Source organism: Anastrepha obliqua, chromosome 1 (genome assembly GCF_027943255.1).
Source record: "Anastrepha obliqua isolate idAnaObli1 chromosome 1, idAnaObli1_1.0, whole genome shotgun sequence".
Taxonomy (NCBI): domain Eukaryota; kingdom Metazoa; phylum Arthropoda; class Insecta; order Diptera; family Tephritidae; genus Anastrepha; species Anastrepha obliqua.
The window spans coordinates 118,133,134-118,160,168 of record NC_072892.1 but is presented as its reverse complement, the minus strand read 5'-3'; the positions used below and the strand labels follow the sequence as shown (position 1 = coordinate 118,160,168).

At 37.8% G+C, this 27,035-nt stretch overlaps 2 protein-coding genes across 2 annotated transcripts in view; one reads left to right on the top strand and one right to left on the bottom strand.

The window, feature by feature from the left end:
* The window catches only part of LOC129235849 (choline O-acetyltransferase), a 42,643-nt gene extending 18,971 nt beyond the window's left edge, over positions 1 to 23,672 (bottom strand). Inside the window, exons 1-2 of the mRNA XM_054869900.1 lie at positions 23,420 to 23,672; positions 9,889 to 10,080 (exon numbers count right to left, since the gene is read on the bottom strand). Coding sequence (XP_054725875.1) covers positions 9,889 to 10,080; positions 23,420 to 23,434 — 207 coding nt within the window. The 5' untranslated portion in view covers positions 23,435 to 23,672. The remainder of the gene's footprint in view (positions 1 to 9,888; positions 10,081 to 23,419) is intronic.
* LOC129235852 (peritrophin-55) lies at positions 6,002 to 7,014 on the top strand. Its single transcript, XM_054869903.1, has 2 exons — positions 6,002 to 6,035; positions 6,285 to 7,014. The coding sequence occupies exons 1-2, from the start codon at positions 6,026 to 6,028 to the stop codon at positions 6,917 to 6,919; spliced, it is 645 nt and encodes a 214-aa protein (XP_054725878.1). The 5' UTR covers positions 6,002 to 6,025; the 3' UTR covers positions 6,920 to 7,014.
* Positions 23,673 to 27,035: the final 3,363 nt, after the last annotated feature.

Below are 27,035 nucleotides of genomic sequence, written 5' to 3'. Positions count from 1 at the left end.
AGCAAGTTAGGTTGGAGCAGATTGACAGAATCATGTAGAGCCTCGAACGCCTCTGCGCTATAGGCGTATACTTTAGAGTGACTAGATAGCAATGATACCTATTCCAATTGTTATGTTTCAGCAGCTGTTAAAGTTGAATCAAATTCTCAAAATATTCTGCCAGGTTCGACATTCTATCGTGCAACTTTTCATACTTGCTGAACGTGTGAAAGTTCTTAAAAAAAATTCTTAAAAAAATACAAAAAGTGAATTTCGTCTTGCGCTCGATCGCCATCATGGTTTGTCGAATGAGGCCCATTTTTGGCTTAGCGACTACTTCAAAAACCCAATTGCCGACTAACCGCTGGGGAGAACAATGACGAACTATGTAATTACCATTAGGTGCAAGCAAAGATGCCCCCAAGGGAGTGTTCTTTTTCCGATGTTGGGGTGCTTCGTCGAAGATTCTTTGCTGACGGAACTGCAGCAACTTGGATTTCATGTCCAAGCATATGCGCACAATGTCTGAAAGCGCAGAAAACTCTCGATAAAATCGATTATTGGTGCAGAAGACAAGGTCTTTCCATCAATTACCGTCACTTACCGTAGTCTTGTCCGCGAGAAAACAGAAATTTGATGGCCTTAGTCTTCCGGGACTGAAAGGTGTGACAGTCAATTAAATATCTACGAGTCATCTTGGACTTGAAATTAACTGGGAAGAGACATGATTCGCTGAGGGTGGATCGCGCATTGACGATTTTTCAACAATGGCGTAGAGCCTTTGGCAAAATCTGGGTTCTGGTCTTATCAGACCAATCATCACTTATGCTTCTGTGGTTTGGTGGCGACGGACCATGGTTAAATCCACGCGTCAGGAACTCTACAGACAGCAAAGAAGTGTATTTTTATGCAATACGGGTGCCATGAGTACAACCTCCGGCGAGGCTCTAATTGCTATGCTTGATTTGCTGCCCTTAGATCCAACAGGAAGTAATAAAAGCAATGTGTAGACTCGATAAATATGGTTTCTGTCACGCAGACGGAGCTTCGGAACATAGAGAAATCATTAAGATGCTATCTGAGCAGTATCCACTGTTATTGGCACCTAAGGACGATATTATGCCCATAGCTTTATTTGGAAGGAAATTTGATATGAATTTGCATTGCGGGACAATGGAGTAATCGAGAGTGCATTCAAAGTGTTTGATGGATATTTTCTTTACCGATGGGTAGAATGAATAAGGTTCTGTAGCCGGATGGCACTTAAACGATAGTTATAAGTATCATTACGCAATGGGAGGAACGGCAACTGTTTTCCTAACGGAAAATTTTGCCCTTCTGATAGTAGCAGAATGCATAATTGAGATGAGAATGAGCGGGAAACAGATTGGAGTCTTTAGTGACAGTCAGGCTGCACTGAAAGCTCTGGAGAACGCAAAAGCAAACCTCAAAGATTGTTCAAGAATGTAAGAGGAAGTTTAATTTAATTCTGTTGCAAGATAAGGGATAAGTTTATACTTATATGTATTCCGGGACAACGCGCTGTTCAATGAAATGAAATTGTCGATAAGTGGCCAACTGGGTATCAGCGGTTACCCCAAAGGGACCAGAGCCAATAATCGGAATCAGTTTTGCAGGAATGAAGAAGTGAATCAGCGATTATGTATGCGATTTACATAAAGAGCGATGGTCCGGTCTAGAACGCTGCCGAACTGCAAAGTATTTTGTGACAAGCTCGAATAGAAAACTGTCGAACTTTCTTCTAAAACTTGTTAGAAAAGACGTACGGAACATAAAAAGACGTTCGGATGATGGTCTGTATTATTACAGAATACAAAGTAGTGAGTAGAATTCGTTCTCTCAAACCTAAGTTCGATTCTTCGGTCACCCCTCGGCAGGTAATGCCAAACCTTCGAGTGTATTTCTGCCATGAAAAATATCCTCGTGAAAACAGTTGCCCTTTGGAATCAGCTTAAAACTGTAGGGCTCTATTTGTTGAACTTCATCAAGACGCACATGACAAATAAGGGAAGGAGCTTGGCCAAACATCCAAAGCACCAATTATTTAATGTAATCTATCATTCTGGTTATAACCAAAATAAATGAAGTTCAAATTTTCGATTCAACTTCATTTCTTGATACAACAAAATTTTGATTTTTCACGAGTTGCCTAATTTTTGGTCCGCCAAATATACTTGCGATTAGTTCCTCGGTACCTAAACCTGGAAAGTTGTAGGAAAGAACATTAAAACACTTGCAAACTTGTCTGGGGCTTTCACAAACTGTTTAGTTATGCCGAGTTAAATACGAGGGGTGCCTTTTATATGTCGGGATTAGAGAAAAAAAACAAATTTTAATCATCGAAAATCACTTTATTGTTTTTCAAAATATTCTCCATGAAGATCTGAATGTGGTACCTCCAAAACATGCATTCTGAATGCCGCAGCCGCTTCTTCAGGTGTTGAAAAACGTTGACCTCTCAGTTTGTTTTTTACGTACGGGAATAAAAAGAAGTCATTCGGTGCCAAGTCAGGACTATACGGCGGATGACCCATTAATTCGATGTTTTGGGTGCTCAAAAATGCAGTTGTTTGAGCCGATGTGTGAGAGCTCGCATTGTTCTGGTGAAGAGTGATCCGTCTTTGGCGATTGGTTTTCCTAATTTCTTGGAAGACAACTGGCAAACAAATGGCTCAGAATTTACTGTTCTGCGTTGTTCTAGTGGTACGGTTGCATCATGTCCAGTTTTTCAGAAAAAACAGGCGACCATTTGCTTGGAAGTGCTTCGTGCACGAACAACTTTTTTTAGATCTTGCTCATCTTGAAACACCCATACAGTCGACTGCTGTTTACTTTCGGGCTCATACGCGTAAATCCATGATTCATCACCTGTCACGATGTCATCGTTGTGTTTCGAAGCCCCGCGATCGTATTTTTTGAGCATTTCCTTCGACCAATCGACACGAGCCTTTTTTTTGAGCGATTGACAAATTGTGTGGGATCCAACGCGAACAAATTTTTTCGACAGTCAAATGTTTATGCAATATTGAATGTATGCTGGTCCCACTAATGCCTAAGTTTGTCTCAATCTCACGATAGGTCACATGACGATCTTGCAATATCAGTTCGCGCACAGCATCAATGGTTTTCGGAACAACAACTGATTTTGGACGACCTTCACGAAATTCGCTTGGAGTGAACTACGACCACGATTGAATTCACCATACAATCGATAAACGCTGGTTTTTGATGGAGCTTCATCGGCAAAAAATGAATTAAGTTTATCCATGCAATGTTGCTGAGTTAATCCACGTCGAAAGTTGTAAAAAATAATCGCACGAAAATGTTCACGATTTAATTCCATTTTTGGACCGAGATGAATCTTTTAAGTTACTGTAAACAACACAAATAGCGCTGGTATTTCAAAACGTTCTGAGTACGTAAAAGCCAAAAAATGTCAACTTTGCGATACAGCTGTCAGTTGCCAGATTGCAACACCAGGGTTGCCAAATCCCGACATATAAAAGGCACCCCTCGTATGAAGTGGTGCAAGTAACAAACGATCTCGTCTAACTGAGGGCGCATTTGCAACATTTTTTGCACCAACTTAAGTTCCTCTCGCACCGGTCAATTTTTTTGCCACCAATAGCGTTGCTTGCCTCGATTGTCTCAGAGGCACATAAAACAAGGAAACTTTGTCTATCCACTCTGCTAACTGAGAAGGAAGTTATTAGGGACGTCAATAGATGCCGCCAGCAGTGTGTGCTAGTCGATTCTAACATAGCCTAAAGGTCATAAACCAAGCTTAGACACATGGTAAACAAACTGCTTCGACAATTTAGTGATTTTGTTTTGGTATCATATACTTTTGGTTTTGTGAAAATTTCTGATTTTGTGCCGAATAATCGTCATTTGTGGGAAGTGTTGATTTTCCTCTCTCATTCGCAAAAAACGGCGACTGAAGTGCATTGAGAGTTACAAAAAGTTTATAGAGATTGTGCTTTAAGTGAAACAACGTGCCGAGATTGGTTCCATCGCTTCAAGGACGTCCGCAAGTAGGCCAGAAACCTTCAAAGACGCTGAATTGGAGGCATTGCTCAATGAGGATCCGTGTCAAGTAAGAAGAGCTTGTTTCAGTATTAGGGGTTACCCGCCAATCCATTTCCAAGCGATTGAATGCTTTAGGAATGATTAAGAAACAGGGGACTTGGGCTCCTTGTGAGTTAAAAACAAGGGATGTTGAACGTCGTTTTTTCGCCTGTGAACCAGAGCTCCAGCGGCAAAAAAGGAAGGGTTTTCTTTATCGCATCGTGACGGGTGATGAAAAATGGATTCATTGTAGCAATCCAAAGAAAAGAAAGTCATGGGGACTGCCCGGTCATACTTCTACGTCGTCGCCTCGGCCGCATATCGGAACAAGTTGGGGTTATTTGTTTTGAACTGTTAAAACCAAGCGAAACCATCACTGGGGATCGGTATCGACTTCAATTGATGCGATTGAGCCTAGCACTGCGCGAGAAGCGGCCGCAATACGCGGAGAGACATGAAAAAGTGATTCTACAGCATGACAACGCTCGGTCTCATGTTGCTAAACCCATTCAAACCTACCTCGAAACACTGAAATGGGAAATCCTACCCCTCCCGCCATATTCTCTAAATATAGCGCCATCCGATTATCATCTGTTCCGATCGATGGCACATGGTCTAGCTGAGCAGCAGTTCCATTCATATGAAGACATCAAAAAATGGCTTGATCCGGGGATAGCCTCAAAAGATGAACAGTTTTACCGCGACGGTATATGAGATCTAGAAAGATCTAGAAAGATGAGAAAAAGTAGTAGCCAGCCATGATTCACTTGTAACCATTTTTTCAGAATAAAGTTGTATTTTCATCAGCAAAACAGCGAGAACATAGTTGCACACAAATGGTCCAATCTTGGTCTTTACACTTAATTCTTTCCATCACTTTCGAAATATTTTTCTACTCTTCTGTCAAAGTCGTCGAATGTGCCTTAGGTATAGATCCATGCTTGTTACCGTTATGAAGTTAAACACATTTTAAGCTTTTTTTGCTGCTCTCTATAAAAATATGCCAACGACTGGCTTGGTGTTTTTTTAATTCAACTGTTGCACTCTTTCGTCTCTTTTCTTTAGAAAAATACCCTGACAGATACTTTTCTCGAGTGAGGACTGGTTTCCGGACTAAAAGAATTTTTTTCTTTTAAGCTAGATGCCACAATTTTAGAAGCTTCTTTTGATAAGTTCAGATATTTTCAGATTTGCCAAAGAAGCTGTTTCTGTCCCTATTTTGATCTACCTCTTTTTCACCTTTTACTTTCCAGAGCTTCAAATACAAAAGAGTTTTTAGCCTGAGTGTTGTGTTAGAAGTTACTGGAGTTACCATTTTCTCGGCGCTTCTTGGCTCGCCTTTTTCATATTTCAACTTACTCTACCGTTATTTATCTTTACACATAATCCGTACTTAGGTTATAAATTCTTTGTACCTGAACACAGCTTTTGTAGGTCTCTGTATGATTTATTTTCACTTCATATATATACATACAATATATATCCTAAATCGCGGGTTGGTTGATAATGCCTGTTTTTTTTTTAATTTTTTCAATATACAAATTTCCACTGTTCTTACTTTGGCTGAAAACGCTCATATGAGAATACGTCATCATTAAGAGTTATTTCCTAAAATCGTATATCACTTCATACTTTGATAATAAGTGTAATTACGAAATTCGTACAATTGCTAACTGATAACAAAAACATACATACATACGCGTACATTCCTACACACTAACCGTGAATGTTGACAAGATTAGTTTAATAAAGAAATGTTGAATTTTGTTTTTGCAAAATGCCAACTGCTTCGCAATTACAAGCTTTCGTCTTAACAAGTCTTAACAAGTTGATTAAAAAATTGTTGCTGGTCGTACATACATATGACTGATGCACAGAATGAAGTCGCATATAAAGGGATTGAGCGAGCAATCCGAATCAGTGTTTTGAACAAAGCGTACAGTAAAGAGGCGGCAATATGAAGTCAGGTAAATAAAGAATAAAGAGAATATTTCTGAAAGTACAAATTTCTGCTGAAAAATTTAGCGAAGTGTTAATGTAAAAGAGTGCACAAATTCTGTATACAAAGAATTGAAAAGGAGTACTCTTTGTAACAAAATGAATTTCAAAAAGACGATTTTTTGTGACAGCTTTGCAGGCAATATCCTTATAGCTTTTGAGTTTATTATTTTTATTGAATCTATTATTTTCAAATATATGCAATTTACACTTTTCAGTATTCACGCTTGTTTGTATTTTATCTGCCGCACATTATGCTACGGCAGACTGCGGTGCGTTGAAGACCTATACCACGAAATTGATACCGGCTTGTGATCCCAACGATCTGTATATTAAGTGGCCCAACTATGCGAATCAGAGTACTTACTATGTATGTCTTGCCGTGGGTTATGCAGAGCTGATACCCTGCCCCAGTGGCGATTATTTTACTTATGTAATGCAACAATGCAGTCCATGTGCCAATTATATTCCAGCGGTACAATGTAAAGATCTTAAAACACAAAATACACCCAATTGTGTGGCTATTGACAATTCTACAACATCAACTACAACCAGTTCTCCCACGCCAATTTATCCATCGACAGAGAACACTACCACAAACGCTTCAACAACTACTACCGCTAGCACTACCGTTAGCACTACCGTTAGCACTACCGTTGTAACACCACCCACAGCTACAGCTTCTACAGCTTCTTCATCTTCATCCTCTTCTACTTCTACTACTTCTTCGACAACTACCACTGCCTTCCCAGGACCTCCCTCTCCAGCTACTACCGCCGCAGGTGTGCCGGTTCCACCAACACCAGCTCCAACACCACCAACCATTGTGGAAGAGCCACCGATGGCTGCCTAATAAACATCACATTTTCAGCGCATTTGCAGTGAGCGTGGAAACCTATGACGTTTAGAAATCGCAGATATAAATTAAAAGTTTTAACAATAAAATTGGAAAGGTTGTGGTATGAGAAATACAAAAATTAAATCGGGTTTGTTTTTTTCTTTTAACCTTACTAAGAAAATTGGCTTTTCGATTAGAAAATCCTCCATCTGGCTTTCCAAGAAACCAACACGGAGCCCGTTCTGTCACTCCTATCTGCAACCATGGAAACCACGGTTAGCAAACGGGCTACTTCAATCCAAAAGCGAGCTTGGCAGGCTGTAAGATGCTGCAGATGGACAAAACTGTTACCTGTCATGTGCCTCCGACTGTCGCAGATCCTCCTGTCATTAAGCAAAAGGGATTGCAGACAGCGGGTTGGACTAATGACGGGCCATCAGACATCTGAGGCATCTTAGACTGTGAACTCTGTCTAGCATGTGGAGAGGAGGATGAGACCTCAAGCTTGAGGTCTTCGGTACTGACATGTTAAGAAGCGACCACCTTGGTTTCTTGTCCCCACAATATCTACTCAGATTTCCACGGTGGTCGGGTAGGTTTAAAGAAAATTAAAAAGGAAACCCGAGTGCAGTACAATGGATTTGATGTTGTCTGAGTGCAGTACTTGCTAGTTGTCCCGACAAAAAAAAAAAAACAAACCAACCTAAATGCGGTAATGGAAGTCCAATCCCATTAAGTTTCCCCAAGGGCTGGGGCCTTAACGGGGAGCCACTTTAGTAAAGTATATGAAATTCGCTAAGGTGAACGCTGTGAATTATAACCACTGAGGTAGATTTTGCTTAAGCGAAACGACTTAAGTTTGGACATTCCAAAGCATAAACGCATATAGTACGTGGCGATACGTACGATACTGTTACAAGTGTCTTGCTTGTGTAATGCTCTTGAGACAATAAACGGTTTATGATCGCCATATACACTCCGCAACCAACTAAGGCCCAGTGAATTTTACCACCGAGTCTAGTCTTGTTAGTGCGTCAAACTTTGCGCTGCTCTCAATATCAATGAATATCTACTATATTGAATCTGTCAAACGCATTCGGCACGCAAACAGTCTTATGACCAATTTTAGTGTTTTTATGTATGACTCAACACCGTCTAATGGACGTTTGACTCCCAGAGCACGGGTTTGCTGAGAAAGTGGTGGACACTCATGGGAAGTTTGATATCTGAAAAAGCTTCAGCTCCAGAGCTGGAGTTGTTCGCGTGCTAATCTTTGTACATGAGAACGACTTCAGATGGAAAAACCTCTCATCTATCGCGGTGCCGGGGTTATGACAACGGCTTGTTTACGAAAAAACTGAGATTGTGTGTGTTGGTGATGTACGAAAATATCAACACAACCATCATTTATGTTACTTTGCTGCTGTTTGAACACCGTGAACAACGTCTGATTGGACGAGTGAATGAATTCTTCTGCCGAATCTCCGGTAATGTGGCACCCGAAGTTACTCTCACAATTTTGCGTCGGATGGCCAAAATGATAGAGCAAGTTTTTTCTAATAGCGGTCACCCTCGACAGGTGAGTTATGCTAATTGGTAGATTCCACATCGAAATCTAGGCTGACGGTTCTAAGATGAGCTGTGCTGTGGGAGAAGCAGAGAAGCATGCAAGTCAAGTAGCTATCAAGGCCTCAGATTCCAATTCCATTTTAACCAAATTAGTTATACAGTGTAAAGAGGACCTAGAATTGCTTGGTTATTGGCATCAAATTACTTTGATATGGGCTCCTGGTCAAAGGAATATATGTAGAGGGTATGAGATAGCGGATGAGCTAGTACGAAATGTTTCGGCAATAGACATAACAGAGGTGGTGGCAGTTACACATTCAACACAATAAAACGTCCATGTCTTTAGACTACTATGCTTTAGCCGAAAGAAGGTGGAAGCAATAAACTACATGCACCACAACAACAAGAACATGGCTGTCGTACCACATGAACGAATTACCTGTTCGGATGCTCTCGCCCAAGCATCTCACGTATCACTGCAACCCTTACAGATCACTGGAAGGTAGGAGATCATGGATCCAAACTCAACCTTCCTTTCAATCCCACCGGCGGAGGGGGGTGAAAGAAAGCCTTTTCCACTACTTATGCGAATACCCTGGTCTAGCTAAAGCAAGACTTCGCTCTTTCGGTAATCCTTGGATCTCACGAAATGTAACTGACTTAAACAAAAAAGAAAAAAATTAACATGAAACAAAAATATGGGTAAAACGGCGCAAGTGGCTAATTAGGATTATTTTAAAAGAAATTCTCAACCGCTTCAACCACAATATTTAAGTATACTTTCTTCGAGATATAAATCAAATTGTAGGTATAGTTTGGTAGAAAAAATTCATGAAGCATAATCTTGAATGCATGAAGCATAACCTTGTATTTATTTGTATTTTTTTATTTAATGAAAAATTTGGGTCTGCGGTTCAAGACAAGAAATGTCAGAGCAAGAAGGTAAAACATAAGAAAAAATTAAAATTTTTGTGAATTTTTCCATTTTAAATAGCAATTTATTATTCAATATCGACTATTTTGAAGCTTAAAGAAGTCATTGGTTTTCTATTTATTAAAAAAAAATTAAATAATATTTAATTTGAGTTCTTTTTCCATAACTACAAGATGACGCAAAATTAGTCATCCAATTTTGTTTTTGAATATCCTTTTTTTAAATATTTTTTTATTTTTATATTAAATATCATTAATATAAATATTTATTTTAATAGCCTTTACGTGCTCTATTGTTCGTCTGTTTGTTTACTGCAGCTGTCTAGTTCACAAGTATATGATTGACGTACGGTGATTAATTTTGTGCCTCTTATATAAAGATGAAGTGAAGCGTTTTGATCATTTGAAGCACTTAACTTTCTCCGATTGGGCTGTATAAAAGTTATACTGCACCCCCTGATAAAAAAAACCTTTCAACTTACCCAATTATCTTCAGCCTCACGTTTTTCCAATAAATATTGATGGCATTTCGGACCAACACCATCTGGAGCCATGAATTTCTTAATTAAAACTTTAGTAGACTCCAATTTCGCCGGCAATGTGAAGGCCTCAATGGCAAGCAAGTAATTAGCCATGGTCTCCTCCAACGGTGGGATTGGAACTTTTGGTAGTGCCTGCGTGTAAATAAAGAAATAAAAATAAAAATGTAGCATTAGATATGTATGATTTGTTAAAAAAAAATTGGAGTTTGTAGAAAGCGAAGCGAACCCTAGTTACTAATATTCTATTTCTAAGACATACTTATTTATTTATTGGGTATGGGAATAAGTTTCTACTTTCGTAAAGGAGGTATTTTTGTGTTTGCTCTAGTAATATACTGGGGATTTGAAGGTGTATATGCGAGGTCTCGCTTGCAGTAGTTGGCATTCGTTTGAAGCGTAAATATCCTTTTTTATTTGACGTCACAAATGTCTACGTTCGTCCCGAAAAAAACAGCATTTGCGGGAAGCCATGCTTCATTGTTACCTTTTAAATAAAAGTGCAGCTGAAATGTGTCGTATATTGATCAATATTTACGGTAATCACGCTCCATCAAATACAACTTGCAAAGAACGGTTTCGGCGCTTCCAAAGTGGCAATTTCGACGTGAGTGATAAATGAGTGATAAAAATTCGACGATGCTCAACTACAAGAATTATTGGATGAAGACGCATGTCGAACCCTTGATGATATGTCTTAGGATTTGGATGTTGACGGATCAACCGTCGGTAAATGTTTGCACGCGATGGGAATGGGCCAGAAAGCAGGTAACATAAAAGAAAAGGTTTTCTGCATCGCATCGTCACTGGCGATGAAAAATGGATCTATTATGATAACCCTAAGCGACGAAAATGTTGGAGCCTGCCAGGTGAACCAGGTCTATAGACAGCGAAAAAAAATATACATGCTTCAAAGGTTATATTGAGCATCTGGTAGGATCAGAAGGGTGTCATCTATTTTGAACTCTTTAAACCATCTGCAACCATCACTGGCGATCGTTACCGACTGCAGCTAATGCGGTTGAATCAAGTTTTCAAAGAAAAGCGGCCTGGCCACATGTTGCTAAATCGGTCCAGAAATGTTTAGAGGGACTGAATTGGAAATTTTCCCCAGCCACCGTATTCCCCAGACATTGCACATACTTCACATAAAATAATGAATTCTTTAATTGGCTAACAAATTCGTAACTTTGACTAAGAGAGGACGGAAACTTATTCCCATACCCAATATACATACAAAATTAGCTTACAACATAAATGGATAAGCTATTTGTGTTTGAAGCTACTATAGATAGCTAGGTCTTCAGCTTGATAATTCCAAACATTTTTCCATACTTAAATGTAGATAAATTTTATTTTAGATGCTATGATAAAGATATTTTCTTTTAAGGAATTTAGTTATTAGGGATATTGATGCAGGGATATCTCCAGGTGGCATATAGCGGGAAACTCGGGAGAAGATGTAGAACTGTGATTGCGATATCTGTATTGCAAGTAAAGAATGGACACGAAAAAACGAGCCGATTTTGTTTACTTATCACTTGCCTAAAACTAACTGTAATTGAAAAATAAGTACATATAAATATTCATAGTGGACGCTTAGGGATATCTACAAGTGGACGGAACAGGTCGGACAGGAAGTAAATCCAGATAAGACAGACTTAGTACTCTTTGAAAGGAAGTACAAGATTCTTAACTGGTCATCACCGAGGCTGGGAGGAGTGGAGTTGAGTCCAAAAACATCGACTAGATACCTAGACATTGTTGTGCTTAGTAAACTGACATGCAGATTAAATGCGGAAGAAAGAGCAAAGAAAGCCTCTAATGCCTTATACGCATGCAGAAAAATGCTCAGCAAGGCTTGGTGCTCATCTCCTCGACTCACACATTGGATATACATATAGTAATCGTACATGACGGTTATAATGATCTATGGTTCACTAGTATGGTAGACGGCGTGCGATAAAGTGACTTATGCCAACTCCAATAGCGGCAATAGAAAGAATTCTCAACTAGCATCCAATAACATTAGCAGTTCAAAACTCAGCCAAAAGATCTGCTCTAACTGAAGATGTCAGGACAATTCTCACAGAGGCTTTCTGGTCAAGGCAAAATTCTGGATTCAAACGGAAGATCATACTACGTAATTTAACGAATAAAGTTTTCAGTCTCATTAATTACTGAAGGAAGTAAATGAAGAGTTCTTATTAGAAACGCAGTCGATATGGGAACACTCATCGTCGTACAAAACTGATTTACATGACGCGCTTTGATTTATCTTAGATCCATAAGCATATTTTTTACATTTTCTTAAAGTATAATATCTTAAAAATATTGTGTGAAAGTTTGAAAGGAGTCCGACAAATACTTTTCGAGCTATTCAACAATTAACAAAGGGTGCTCGGATCGCCCGAAGCGTTCGTATGCTGAAAAAATGGATGCTGCACGTATGAAAGTGACAGATAAGCGCGCTAGACCCTTTTGGGTGTTTGACCGAGCTCCTCCTATTTGTGGTGTGCGTCTTGATGTTGTTCCACAGATGGAAGGACCTACAGTTTCAAGCCGACTCCGAACGGCAGATATTTTTATGAGGAGCTTTTTCATGGCAGAAATACACTCGGAGGTTTGCCATTGCCTGCCGAAGGGCGACCGCTATTAGAAAAATGTTTTTCTTAATTTTGGTGTTTCACCGAGATTCGAACCTACGTTCTCTCTGTTAATTCCGAATGGTAATCACGCACCAACCCATTCGGCTACGGCGACCGAATAAAATTTATACTGCTTTTAAAAAACATAAAAAACTAGTGCCTGATCAAAGGATTTTTTTTCAATTTCGATTTTTTTAACAATTAATTGTCGGTTTTTTTCTCGAAAATCTGGAAAATATTTCCTCTAAGCCGGCATATTGTTTATTTTGAAAAAAACTTCGATCAGGCGCAAGATAATTTATTAATAAAACTAATTTCTCTTGTCCGATTGATTTTAGATGAATTTTCAAGGGCTTGTGTTGATCACCGCAAGGGACTTCTGGAGAAACGGGCTCCACCCAGTGATAACTTTTACAATTATTAATTTTTTTTTTTTTTTTTGCTAAAGTCTAGTCGAAACATGATGTATTAATGCTATGTTTTTACTTTTGTAAAATAAGCAATAAAAAAACTTATTGAAAATCATCATTTTTTCGGGCCTCTGATTACTCCTAACCCCTTAATTGCTTTTGGGTTAAAGAAGCTATCTACTGATAAACAAAGTCTGCTATGAGCAGAGGCTGTATTTTGGGGTGCTTTACTTCTTTTTTAGGTTCTTGACGATACTATAAAGCGGGCTGTCTTGCTTTGGTATGAGATCTTAAAATTGTTTAACGGTAATTAAGTCTTGATTTCAATATTTCAAGTTCAATATTTTTTATTCAAAACATAAATTTGCGGTTGGCGAAGAGCGCAGCGTTCTCAACACGGTTCTTATCGAAGCGTTAAGCAGTGACTTGACTTGATATGGATTTATTTCCGTTAACAAAAAACTATATACATATTCTATTCCATTTCGACGTGTCCTTATTGGAAAGCCCTATATTTCGAAAGGAAAAGATTCTTCATTTATATGCAATACACAATTTCATTTCACAATAAATCGAGTTTACCCTTTTGAGAAAAGTGCACTTGGGAATTAGAGTCACATACATATGCACACAGATATGTACTTATACATACAAAATAACGTACCTGGAAATAGAAATGGCATGTAAACGATGGTTCTTGTCGGTCCATGGCATTGCTAGTACATATTTTGTTTTGGAAGTGTTTTTGTGGGGAAATGTACATTAGGTCAATCCTTATATTATATATCACATGAATATTTACCATAAAAACTAATAAACGATTTTTAATGCCAGTGTCTACATATACTATTTTTGTGAATAGTAAAAACTGGCTAAATATAATAATATGCGTTTGAGGCTAAACTAAAAAAAATCTGAAATATTAGGTGCGCAACTAAGTTCTGGCTGTTTTTTTTTTAAGAAAATACAACTTTATTCTGAAAAAATGGTTACAAGTGAATCATTGAAAGTATTGCCCATCACTGGCTACTACTTTTTCTTATCTTTATGGTACGTCTCGTATACCGCCGCGGTAAAACTGTTCATCTTTTTGGGCTATGCACGAATCAAGCCATTTTTACAAGTCTTCATATGAATGGAACTGCTGGTCAGCTAGACCATGTGCCACCGATCAGAACAGGTGATAATCGGACGGCGCACTATCTGGAGAATATGGCGGGTGGGGTAAGATTTCCCATTTCAGTTTTTCCAGGTAGGTTTTAACGGGTTTGGCAACGTGAGACCGAGCGTTGCCATGCTGTAGAATCACTTTTTCATGTCTCTCCGCGTATTGCGGCCGCTTCTCGCATCAATTGAAGTCGATACCGATCCCCAGTGATGGTTTCGATTGGTTTTAACAGTTCATAACAAATAACCCTAACTTCTTCCCACCAAATACATAGCATAACCTTCGCAGCGTGGATACTCGGGCGAGGCGACGACGTAGAAGTATGACCGGCTAGTTCCCATGGCTTTCTTTTGTTTGCATTGCTGTAATGAATCCATTTTTCATCACCCGTCACGATGCGATGAAGAAAACCCTTCCTTTTTTGCCGCTTTAGCAGTTGTTCACAGGCGAAAAAACGAAAAAACGACGTCCAACATCCCTTGGTTTTAACTCATAAGGAACCCAAGTCCCCTGTTTCTGAATCATTCCCAAAGCATGCCATCGCTTGGAAATGGATTGGCGGGTAACTCCTAATACTGAAGGAAGCTCTTCTTGCGTTTGACACGGATCCTCATTGAGCAATGCCTCCAATTCTGCGTCTTTGAAGGTTTTTGGGCTTCCTTCACGCGGACAGTCGTCAAGAGTAATATCACCGTCTTTGGAGCGACGGTACCAATCTCGGCACCTTGTTTCACTTAAAGCAGAAGCTCCAACTTTTTGTAGCTCTCGATGCGCTTCAGCCGCCGTTTTTTTTCGAATGAAAGAAGAAAATCAACACTTCCCGCAAACTACGATTATTCGGCACAACATCAAACATTTTCAAAAGAACCAAAAGTATATGATACCAAAACAAAATCACTAATGTTTCGAAGCAGTTTGTTTACCATATGTCTAAGATTGGTTTATGACGTTTAGGTTATGTTAGAATCGACTAGCACGCACTGCTGGCGGCATCTACAGGTATTGACAAAGCGGGAACATAGTTGCGCACCAACTGATTTCCCGCTGCACTTTGAAATTAGTTGGTGAATATAAGACAAAACTGAATAGTGTTGCAAAACACAGCAAAGTTAGTCTTATTTGGGTGGACATTGTGGTATTACAGGGAACGAGTTGGCTGATAAACTGGCTAGTGAAGGCTCAGTAAGCATACTGGATTAGCGACTTCAATGCTTAGGCTATTGGGTTGCGATGTACTGGGTATGAATAAAATTCATACTCTTCCAGAGCTCTAAAGATTCTTTATTGAACCCATAAGATTTGCGGAAGAGCGACCTCCAACCAATTTCTCCGTCTTACCATCCGTACTGTATCTATCCTGTCTCTCTATTCTTTCCACTGTAATCTATCCGGGTCAAGTACAATGGTCTGCCTGACACTCCACATAAATCTAATCTAATCTACCCAGCCAGCAAAATTGTCGGACATGTTTTGATACCAGACAAGTCGGACAAATAACTGAGTGCGTTTTTCGTAATTAGACCAGTCTTACAGATTTCGTACAGATTTCTAACCGAAATGTCTGGGCACATACCAAATCGAATTCTGTCCGACTTCGTACAGACTCAGACATGTTTATTTTTCTCTTCTTATATAGGGTGGTCCATATAGTTTTTCTTTTTTAAAAATCAGAAAATATGAGTATGCATTTGCATCTCAAAGATCACGTGCGGGTTTTCCGATCACCATACTTTCTGACTTTTTGTCAAGGCTTCCAGTGGGAAAGAGAACTGTCAAATTAACATATGATTAAAAAATAAAAACACAGGCCGATTGGCGAAATGTTATTGGTATTTTTTTTGTTCTACTTCAAAGAGAGTTTTTTAAGAAATTAGTTTCAAGAATAAAAATATGACAAATAAAATTAACAAATTAAATAAGCAAATTAAAATCAATATGTGCCATTTAATTGAAAAAGCGTTATGAAATAAAATAAAATGAAATTAATCCCAAAATGTATATGAAATTTAATTTTTACTTCGATTGTATACAAAATAAAACTGGATGGAATCTTATCATCATTTGACCACTGGCAGATAACCGTCAGAATCTTCGGATAGTTAAATATGGGGTGGCTCAAAATTAAACATTAAATTTTGTTTTTGAATAACTTTTTTATTAAAAATAAATAAAAAAATGATTTTAAGTGATGGCAATCTTTATTTGCACCTTTACGCGGTCCACTGCTTGTAATAACCGCAGCTGTCTAGATCATAAGTGTCAAATGTCAAAATTATGTGCCACAGAACAGTGTACCACAAAAATCCGACAGTTGGAAATCCGACACAGGAACTTACTGCTATATCAGAAGCTGTCCCATAGCATTATTCACCACTAATTCAAATGTTTCGCATATGATAATGTGTAGAAAAGCATTTCATTTCTTTCTCAAACTTTGACACATAGTACCGATTCTTCAAACTCAATATAAAATTGGAAAAAAGAAGTGTTCGCCATTTAGGTGAAAGAATATGTGTCGACAGATACCTGTAAAATTTTGAAAAAAAAATTAAGAATATGTCAAAAAATCTTTAGAACGTAAATTTAAGTATTTTTTATATTATAGATCGTCAACCGTGACGACTCTATTCTTTGCGTTCGGGCGCGAGAGGAATTTTCATGTATTCAAGCTTTAGACGCGTTTTTCTCAAAACTATATTATTCGAATTGGCGTACACGATAACTCAAAAAGTTATTGACCGATTCCCCTGAAATTTTGCACACATCTTTTTTATGTTATTACTTTCTATGTGAATTTACAACTTTTCGAAAATTTTTTGAAAAAAAAAAATTTTCAAAATTTATTTTTTGTTTTGAAGCATTTAATTCCGCGAATTTTTTTTCTTTCCCATTTGTTTTTAATTCAGATAGAAATAATGACGTTAATAAACAAAAAATTGCTTGGTTTTTTGTATTCAGGTCACTGACGCCGATGCTACAACGCCTGCCGATTGAGAAGCCCCGCTGCGACCTTCCTGGAAGAATTGAGTGCACATCCGCCATTTTAAATGATTAAAAAAAAAAATTAATATTATTTTAATGTATAAATAAACAATATGCCAATTTTGAAAAAAATATGTATTGACTTCTTCATTTTAATGAAAATCAGGGAAAAATGACCGTTTACAGGTATCTGTCCCCTTAAAGGCTAAGAAAAAGAACCACCCTAATATGCGTACACATCTAATGCTGACCGGTGTATCTAAATTTTAACTTTAGTAAATACGATTTAGACTACGCACAAGCTTTGTCGACAAAGACTATTTGCTTGTTTTGTTTTGAACCAAATAAATAATACTCAAAACCTATTTTGTTTGTTAAAAGACTTTTAGTTTTTTTAAAAACATTACGCCTCTTGAGTTTTTACTGAATTACAAAAGGCTTTGGGATTCTATATATACATATATATATATGTTTATATATTCTACAAATTGTTGGCGCCAAAATTGTGCCGTTGAAGCACCAAGGCGACGAAATCTTTGAATTACCAAACTCCATCAGACACTCAATGGTAGCACGAATTTATTATTGCAACATAGGTTTTTCAACTGCTGTAAAGCTTCTGCGAAAAGTTGAAATTGTGTATTTCGGCAAACACAAACGTGCATTTGATTTGACTGAATTCCCAAAAGGGATTTGAAAGAAATCTAAGGGATGATGTAGAGGCAGAAAGTAAAGCAAAGGTGGTTGTTGAATTTATTCTTGACTTCAATACATACATACATATGTGTCTATTTTGCTCATTTAAAGGTGAACTTTCAATGCTATTTTATATTTGTAGATGCTGGTACAGAATATAGAGTATACGAGTAATTTAATGCAAAACACATTTAGGGAATATTTTTTGAGCAGGTGCTTTAAGGTGTGGATAGAGATATGCAAGGCAAGAATAGCATTTCTACAAATAATACTGAGTAGACGTGTGTAACAGGACGTGTAAGAGGTCGAAAACTATCGATAGTATTGACTACCGGTATTTGCCGATAGTATACGCACCCCCCATCGAAATATCGATACTGCATACCAAATGTAAATTCACATATTAAGGCTTTTAATGCGTTATACTCATTTTTCGCATGCTTTTGAGATATACGAGAAGAAGAAGACATATGTATTTACAAAAAAAGTTTTTCGTTTTACCACTGCTTTTAAAATATTGTACTGATTTCCTTAGAAAACTGTTGAGGCTGTAAATATAGTGCACATACGAGTGGAATCAAAAAGCTTCAAAATAATTTTGAGTTCTTTTTTTCAATTTCGTCACTTCCAAGAGGCTTCTGTGCCTTTTATGATTGATTTTTAATTTCAGTAATTCGAGCAATCATTGCATAGCAACTATTCCATGTGGCTGAAACTTTTTGAATAACTTGTTAAGGTTTGTGGAAATTAAGTGGGAGTATAGCAGTAGAAGTGGTGCTAGCTGAAAAAAAAATCTTACAGTATCTTTACAGTTGTATTGATCTAAAACATTAAATCACTACATAAAATGATTTTACATACAGGGTCCGGCACTCGAAGTGTAACCAACTTCAGACCGCCCGCGCAGCTGACGCACAGCCATCAGCTGTGTTTAAGTTGGCTAAATGACAGTTCAGAGTATTGTTACGAGCGCGCGGAAGTTTTTTTCAGAGAGTAAACGCGAAAAAAGAAAATCAGTAATGGATTCAAACTTAATAGTGCGATTGCATTATATTTGACTGGAAAATCACAACCAGCGATTGTTCGTGAGCTCGAACTACTTAAAGTAAATAACATTTTTGTTTATCGCACCAATATTCGGTACAATAAGTACCAATCAGATGGCGAAATAACTTAATATATCTGACCGTAGCATCCGCCGCATACTGAAAAATGATTCCAAAGTCAAGCCTTATAAGATCCAAAAGGCGCATGATCTCACACCAAAGCAGCAACAAGTGGAACTTGAGCGAGCGAAGGAGTTACTTCGCCACAGTTAATGGTTTGGGCCACTGTAACCGTAGATGGACGCTCTCCAATCGTTTTCATCGAGCCTGGCGTCGAGGTAAATGCGAAATTGCTAAATATTATCGGGAAAGTAGCAGACCATGGACGTTTCAACAAGACTTGGTACTGTCTCACAAAGCTCGAGTGAACCAAGAATAGATATTTGTGGATAAACTAGCTTCGATTGACGCATTTGAAGCCAACATTACTAAAGTTTTTCACGAGATACCGACGGAAAGCGGTTCCACAGTTGTCGTGGTGACATTTCTGTTCGGTAAGGTTTTGGCAAAGTCTCTATGCCATGAATCGCTTTGAAATCGTGGAAATTTACTTTGAACAAACAAAATATTAATAATAAATAAATCTGTTCGCGTCGTTCTCAACTTGTTGGCAAATTTTACGAAAGGATTTTGGTTTTTTTTCTCCTGATTACTGTCTTTGAGGAGCATAGGGCTTCTTGACTGGTCGCGGCTTCAACTTTCCTGAGAATTCTAATCTATAGCCATTCTTGTGATGATATGGGACGGCTTTCTAAGAGCGTGACCTATCTACATATTCCACACCCTCAAGCATTTGTTGGTGAAGCACTGAACTTTCTACAATCTTCTTACTTCCATATAGCCACGTTGACTTGACACATGTGTTTAACATTCTGAGCTTGGTGTTTCTGTAAATTTGCGAGTTTGCCCACATTTTCCATTAGCGCCCGAATGTCGCCTTTGCCTTGCTTAATCTGTTGTTGATGACTTCCTCTGCTCTGCCGTCCGCTGCTACAGTGCAGCCCAGGTAGCAGAAGCTATCAACGAACTCCACTTTTTCGCCGTCCACCGCTACGTGGTTAATGTAGCTGTTTGTAATTCTCACACAGGATTACGGTCCCATAAAATACAGTTAGTGCAAGAATTGAAGACAAATGTTAATCGCTTGTGTCGCTTTTTTTAAGATAGAGCTCATTTAGATTTATTATTCATATATATTAGAAAAAGTAGTCAAAAATTGGACCGATCGAATGGACCATGTAACTCGTAGTCGCGGCGGACATAAATATTCCGGATATCATATTCAAAAAATAAAAGTCATGAACTTTTCAACGAGATTATAATAAAATAAAAATTATTCCAGCAATATTTCTGTTTTCTATCATCATTTTAATTTCTCAAGCTCTTAAAAAGCACCCGATACATATTGTACATACACATGCTTCGTGGATCGAGCAATGGTTCTTTCCACTGCCACGGTTGTCAAAGAGATAGCGTTTGTGAGAAGTAAAGTTGCCGGATTGGAGTCACCTTTGTTCTCAAATACACAAAAAAATCAATGGAAACCAACCACTGACGACTGGTGGATGCTGGCGATGAAATCCGAAAGTGTGGGGATTGATAAGTTAGCAGGAACAAAGGTACGTTTTTCATTATTTGCATTACTAATTATAACAAACAGAATTAGTTGTGTATTTATTGAGGAGATGTTGAGTTTGTAAGCTATTGTTTGTGGGAACGAAGCGTGGACGAAGGAAGATATTGAATACGAACGATACTCGCATACGGCTTTTCTGACCATTTGAGGTAGCCTGTTTGTTTAGTAGAGAGTGTCAACAAAGGGGATTTATAAGGCTTAAAGCGAATTTGTGCACAAACTTCAAAGTGTATGTACATAAGTACATATGTACAGCTATGCTCACAATATCTTACAAAGGTTTGCTTATTTATTTGATTTTTATTTATAAAATTTTAGTACAACAAATTTAAGTAACTTAAAGTCTCCAACGTTGTACAAAATTTTAGAATATTCAAAAAATTCTCATCAAAATTTCAAAGTTGCCAATAAGAACCTTTAGAAAAATTCTAGCAATTGCTTAATAGCTCATTCAATTTTTACATAATATTGTGCCAGTTTAAAGCCGCTCTTTCAGTTTTAAGAATTACACTTGTGCTCACAAAATTAAGTTTTTTTTTTCAATATTGACCATATATTTCAAGCCAAATTTTTTTTATTAATCTTGTATAGGAAATAGCTCATGGTATAATAAATCGATTTTTGAAATTTTATGCAAGAATAAGAACATTTCCTTAAGCTTTTCACCGTTGTATTTAGAATTTTCAGAAAGATTTTCCATATCCAGCGCACGCTCGATAACGTGAACTAATTCAAACAAGGGCAGTTCACGTTAACAAAAGTGTTCACGTTTTGGAATGCCCAAGAAGACTAAGTAAATATATTTTTTCACATCTAAATTCACATTTTATTCTTGTTTAATTGAAAATTAAGTCATGCGATGGTTTTATTTAAATAAATCAGTCATCTTTTTTTGTATCTTCTGTTTTTCCTAAAACTTGAAGCACAGCTTTTTCCCTTAACCGTCTTCACGACCAGCCCATATTAACGCCTTGTTGAAAATTTCAACTTCGGCTTAATTTTCTCCAGTTGCTCTGATGTGCCGTCATCATCGGACTCGTCCTCTTGTTGATGATTGCCATCTGCATTGCCCTCCTCGATATCTTCGTTCCATTCATGAATGGCTGGTAACGTGAATTCAATCTGAAATGTTAAATAAAAAAAGTTTTTTCTATAACCCACATACATATCTTTGAGCATATCTGAGCACACGAACGAATCTCAGGACTTAAACTACTGAGGAGATCGACGGTGTTGCTCATCAAGGTGCGAAGTTCAGCTTCCCATTTTTCTTTCAAAACCGCCAACGGAACATTATCTTCGGGATCATCATAGTTTACCGCAAAATTTAAAATACTGTTCCAGCACTTAGCTAATGTTGCTTCACGAACACGAAACCAAGACGCATCTAAAAGATTTATGGCTTTTTTAAGTTAATTTTTTTCAACGACACGAGCAACGACACGGACAAAAATCGGACAAAAACTCTTATAGTCGGTGGGACACTGAAAGTTTTTAAAGCAGCGTGGATTTTTCGCCTTTCCAACTACCAAAAGCTTAAGCTTGTGGTATCCAGTTGCGTTTGAGCAGCATAAAAACGTGATTCGCTGCTTCTCGGACTTTACCCCTGGGGCTCTCCAGAATAACCCCGACTTATCAGCATTATACCTATAACTGATCGTTGCACAACTCCAATTCGGCCATTTTAGCTCTTTAAACGGATTCGCTAGCTGAGGTTGCGAAGACAGTTTTTTGCCTGATATTTTAAGAAGACGAATACCTTACCTCTTCTTAAATCCTTGGAGCCATCCATCACTAGCGAAGTTTGCTTCATTTTCTTTAAATTTTGCATGCAGTATTTTTGCCTTTCTTTGAACATTAGAGCACTTACTGGTCAGTTTTTATCTCGCATTCGGAAAAACCAACGATAAAGAGCTCTCTCCAATTTGGGCAACTGTGAAGAACGCAGTGTTTTTCTATTCCCAGGCCCACAATACGTGTTGTTTACGCATTTTAAAATCACTTGCTTTTTCGCTTTAATGTTACAAATTGTTGATTTAGCAACTTTATATTTCTTTGCTAAAATCGTCACAGAGCCTTTTGGGCCTTTTTTTTTTAAATGCCGAGAATTTTAGCCTTTTGTCAAGCACACGGATTTTTTAGAACTCATTTGCACCAGAAAACATAAGACGAAACACTCTTTGCAAAACCAAAATTACGAATAAAATACCTATTTTATAATTAGGGGACTCCCCAATTTCAGGATTACTTGAGATTAATGTAAAGTACATTCAAATAATTGTAACGTTTATTGCTCATGTTATAGAGCTTTTTGGGTTTGTTCACGTTTTAGAGTAATGAATGTACAAAAATATCTGTTCAAGTTTTGGGGTGTTGACGCTTTAGAGCGTTCACGTTATTGAGCGTTCGCTGTAATTTCATTCTTACGAATTCACGACATTTTTTATATGGAAAAAATGCGCTAGACCGATAAGGATAAAAATTATAAAAAAATTAAGAGTATTCCATTGGCGCTTATAAGCTTTTGTCGGGTGTTTGGCAGAGCTCCTCTTCTTATTTGTGGTATGCGTATAGATGTTTTTTCACAAACGGAGGGACCGACTCCGAACGGCAGATAGTTTTTTATGACGCGTTTTTTCTTGCAGATATACACTCGGAGATGTGCCATTGTCTCTCGAGGCGCGACCGTTATTAGAAAAAAAAAAAACGTTTGCTATTATTTGGTGTTTCCTGTTCGAAATTTCGAGCCGGGGCACTACTAAGTGATAATTACGCACCTACTCATACGGCTACTGCAGCCGCCAGTTAGCTGGTCGCACATTTCTCACCTTGTTTTCCATCATAAGAAACTAATTTGAAAACGGCTTTTCGATTATTTTGTTTACGAAATCTAAGTTCACTAGAAATTTGGATATATGATACTTTTAGTCGGAAGTGACCTCGACGAGCGAGCTTTTAAATGCTGGATCACGTTTATTTCGAATAAATTTTTACTTAGCTTTAAATGCGTGTAATTCACGGTAGGTAAGCCGCAAGATTAAAATCGCCTGCAAGAAACAAAATATCCATTCTCCTGCTGGATAATAGTTTCGTTGTTTCTATTTATAGTAGACGCAAGGCGAACTTTTTCAATGCAAAAAACCACTTCGTGCTATGAAAAAAGAAATAATAAAATAAAAAGAAAAAAATTTAACTGTAACAACGCATGCCGGTAATGCCTAGCACTATAAAAACTGTAGGATAGTCGTGACTGTACAATATTAACTGCAATAAAACTGTTATTTTAAGTCGTGCCAGAAAATATTAATAAAAAGTTATCGTGGATAAAGTAAGGAATGTAATAATAAATTTATTTTGAAATAATCGAGTGGCAGGTGACGCTCTGATCGAAATCTTAACGTCTGGCGAATAATTCGCGAGAATGACAGCAAAGGCAATGACGGTAGAGATACATACCGACAAACAAGACGGTCTACTGTCCAAAGGGCAACAAGACTATCTTGACAGCTATCTTTGCAAAGCTATCGGCGAGTCGAATGACGCGCCGACTTTCGAGGGTAAAAGTGTGTGAATTAAATATTCTCACATTTCAAGCTAAGAACTAATTTGGGTTCCTTCTGCTAAATCGGTTTAAAGGATGACCTATTAGTAATTAGACAACGGTTTCATACAATAAGTCTTTGATTAGTCCGCTTCTTTGCCAAAAATGTAAAACTTTTCCATTTATATTGTGAAATCTTTCAAAGCATAAACTTTTGACAAGAGAAAAATTGCAAACCTAGCGACTTATGCTGCGCATGGCTGGTAATTGAACGAGCTCAAATACTTTACTTACGCAGGCAAATCCAAATTCGTCGACGGAATCTGCAGTGGAAAGCCATTTTTTTGGTATTGAGAGAATGGAATCGCGCCATCCTGAAAATAGAGCAAGAAAAATAAATGTTTAGATTCGTAAATTTTTTTGAAAAATGTATTAAAATGTTCTTTAAAAATTTTCTAAATTTAGTTTGCGATAAATAACACAAAAAAAGCGGATTGAACACCAGTTTGCCGCCACCAGTAGAATTCTTCTGTAAACGAATAATAATACACCATTTTTTATACCAACTGCCTCGGGGTGCTCGAAACTGACTTCCGAGCTATGCTTTAGTGGACTACTTTTGATAGTAATTTTTCTAATTTAATGTAGAAACGGAATCTGTTAGAAAGCTGTCACACAAATAATTGACCCGCCTTAATGTGCGTCCACACACACATAATGAAGCAATACTTTTGCTCTACATTTCCTTTTCAATATTTGACTTTTATATCTTTCCAATGTAAAAGTGACTGGCATCCAAACATTTTAAATTCATTCGTATTTGTTCCTTTAAATATTCCTTTAAATGTTGCCTTAAGTTACTTTATGCTTTAAGTAAATGCCATACATTGTTGTGGGTATAATGTTGTTTATTTCCTGTTGCACTTTTGATTATATGTTGTTGTCAGTAGCAGCATTAAAAAACTGCAGGTTGCTTGTAGCGATGGATGAGGGATGATGAACAGCAGGACTTCAGGATTTAAACGTCATTTTGACATCTTATTAAAAATCTTAAATCAACACTGCTTATGACGGCTCTTTAAAAAAGCTGGATATCAAGTCAACGAGGGTTGGTTCAATCGTGCATATATTTACACTTTTTTTGCAATTTTTTTTAATATCTGCCTACCAGCAGATACCTACATTTTAAATCAAGACGGCAGTATCGTACATTTACCTGCTCGACTTTAAAGCGCTTTTCTGAAATTTGATTTATTTTTGCAGCCTGTTTATACTATAATTTAAAATCTACTGGAGCAGTCGTTCGCACAGTACTTCTTAATATAATTCGCCAGGCATAGCTGGACAATTTTTTATTTTTCAGTAATTATTAATCTTATTAGAAGCAAAAAGAGTAAGTTAGATCAAAGAGCGAAGATTTGGTTTTTGGATTCCAAGTATTATGAAAAATTAAAAAATCTGGAAAAAAACCTCCGATGGATGCCTTGAGTAACATCTCCGTTGACAATTTTTTTTTTTGTTTTTGTTTTAATGATTTTCTTCCGAGTTATGTTGCACACCACAAAATATTTTTTCCAGAGATTCATTCTCATTAGCTTCACTTTCAATATCTTGCAATGAAAATGTAGGAAAATATTTTTAAAATATTTCATTATTAAAAGGCAGAGACTTGAACATGACTTTTATTAGGATCCGTGATTGACTTCGAAAATCATTCTATTTGGTTTAAGGTCCATTTAGTCATTATTCGCAGATTTACCGGCGTGCGAATTAAGTCGTCGATTGTACAAAATGTGCATTTTTGGCCCCTTATTGATATTTTGTGCGAAATTTTTTCAACTTCTAAAGTGAATCGCTCCAGTAGAGCTTCATCGAATGCTTAATCCGGCGATACCCTGACTTCTGGTCGTTTTTAAAATTTCCTCAGGCTGTCATGTATTGCCCTCTTATCATGCAAACTGCGTGGTGCAAGTAGTACTTTCTCTTCAGCCAACACGAGATGAGTTGATAGTCTGCCATGTAATGGTACAAAAAGAATTTGGCCAAAATAGGAGGCCAAGCACTAAAAGGCGCTACTTAATCGTTCGAGGAGAAACGTCTCTATGTTAGTTGCTTTGATCACAGGGCATTGTATCCTAAGTCGAAATGTCCAAAAATTAACTGGGTAAAACTCAAAGCTTGGATTTAATACAAAAACTGAGGAAAGTTGTAAAAAATCGACTGTATACGGCCGCCTAGCCAATTTCGTTTTTGAAAAAAAGGTTTTGAGTAAAGGAAATCACGCGAACGTTTTATCGTTGTATGGCACTCCCTGAGTAACACTAAAACCTTGTTTTAATACCATTATGAGACCTACAACAGGCAGATATATACGGCCAACCAGAGCTGTTGATGTAATGGAGAAGATTGATGGAATTTAGGTTGGAGCACTACCATACGCTGTCGTGGAAAGGAGCACCAAGTGACCTTAATCTTTTGGCTACCAAACCCGGACATTTACAGAGAAAGTGCTCAACAGTCTCCTTCTCTGAAAGGTTTCCCCAGCTTTTGCAATGGGGTAAATGGTAAACTTAGTTTTTCTATGTGTGCGCCGATAGTACAATAACCGGACAGCTGCGAGTTTGGAAATTGAATGGCGTGAAGTCCCCAGGCCTTTCTGCGTCCTGCGTTCATTGTATTAGGGCCAAAGGGACTTCGAAATAGTACACGAAGAAATTGAGTTAAATCTGATCTGCCTTTTCCTGAGAAGTGAGTTGTGCGATTCCCCTTTAATAACAGTCAGGGGAGACCGATGAACGTATAGGAGGTCTCTGAGGCCAATTCAGTCGCCCTAGATCAGACTGGAACCCAGATCAGAGAAATGTTACCTGCATAACTAAGAGATTTTATCTCCCCCCTACTGG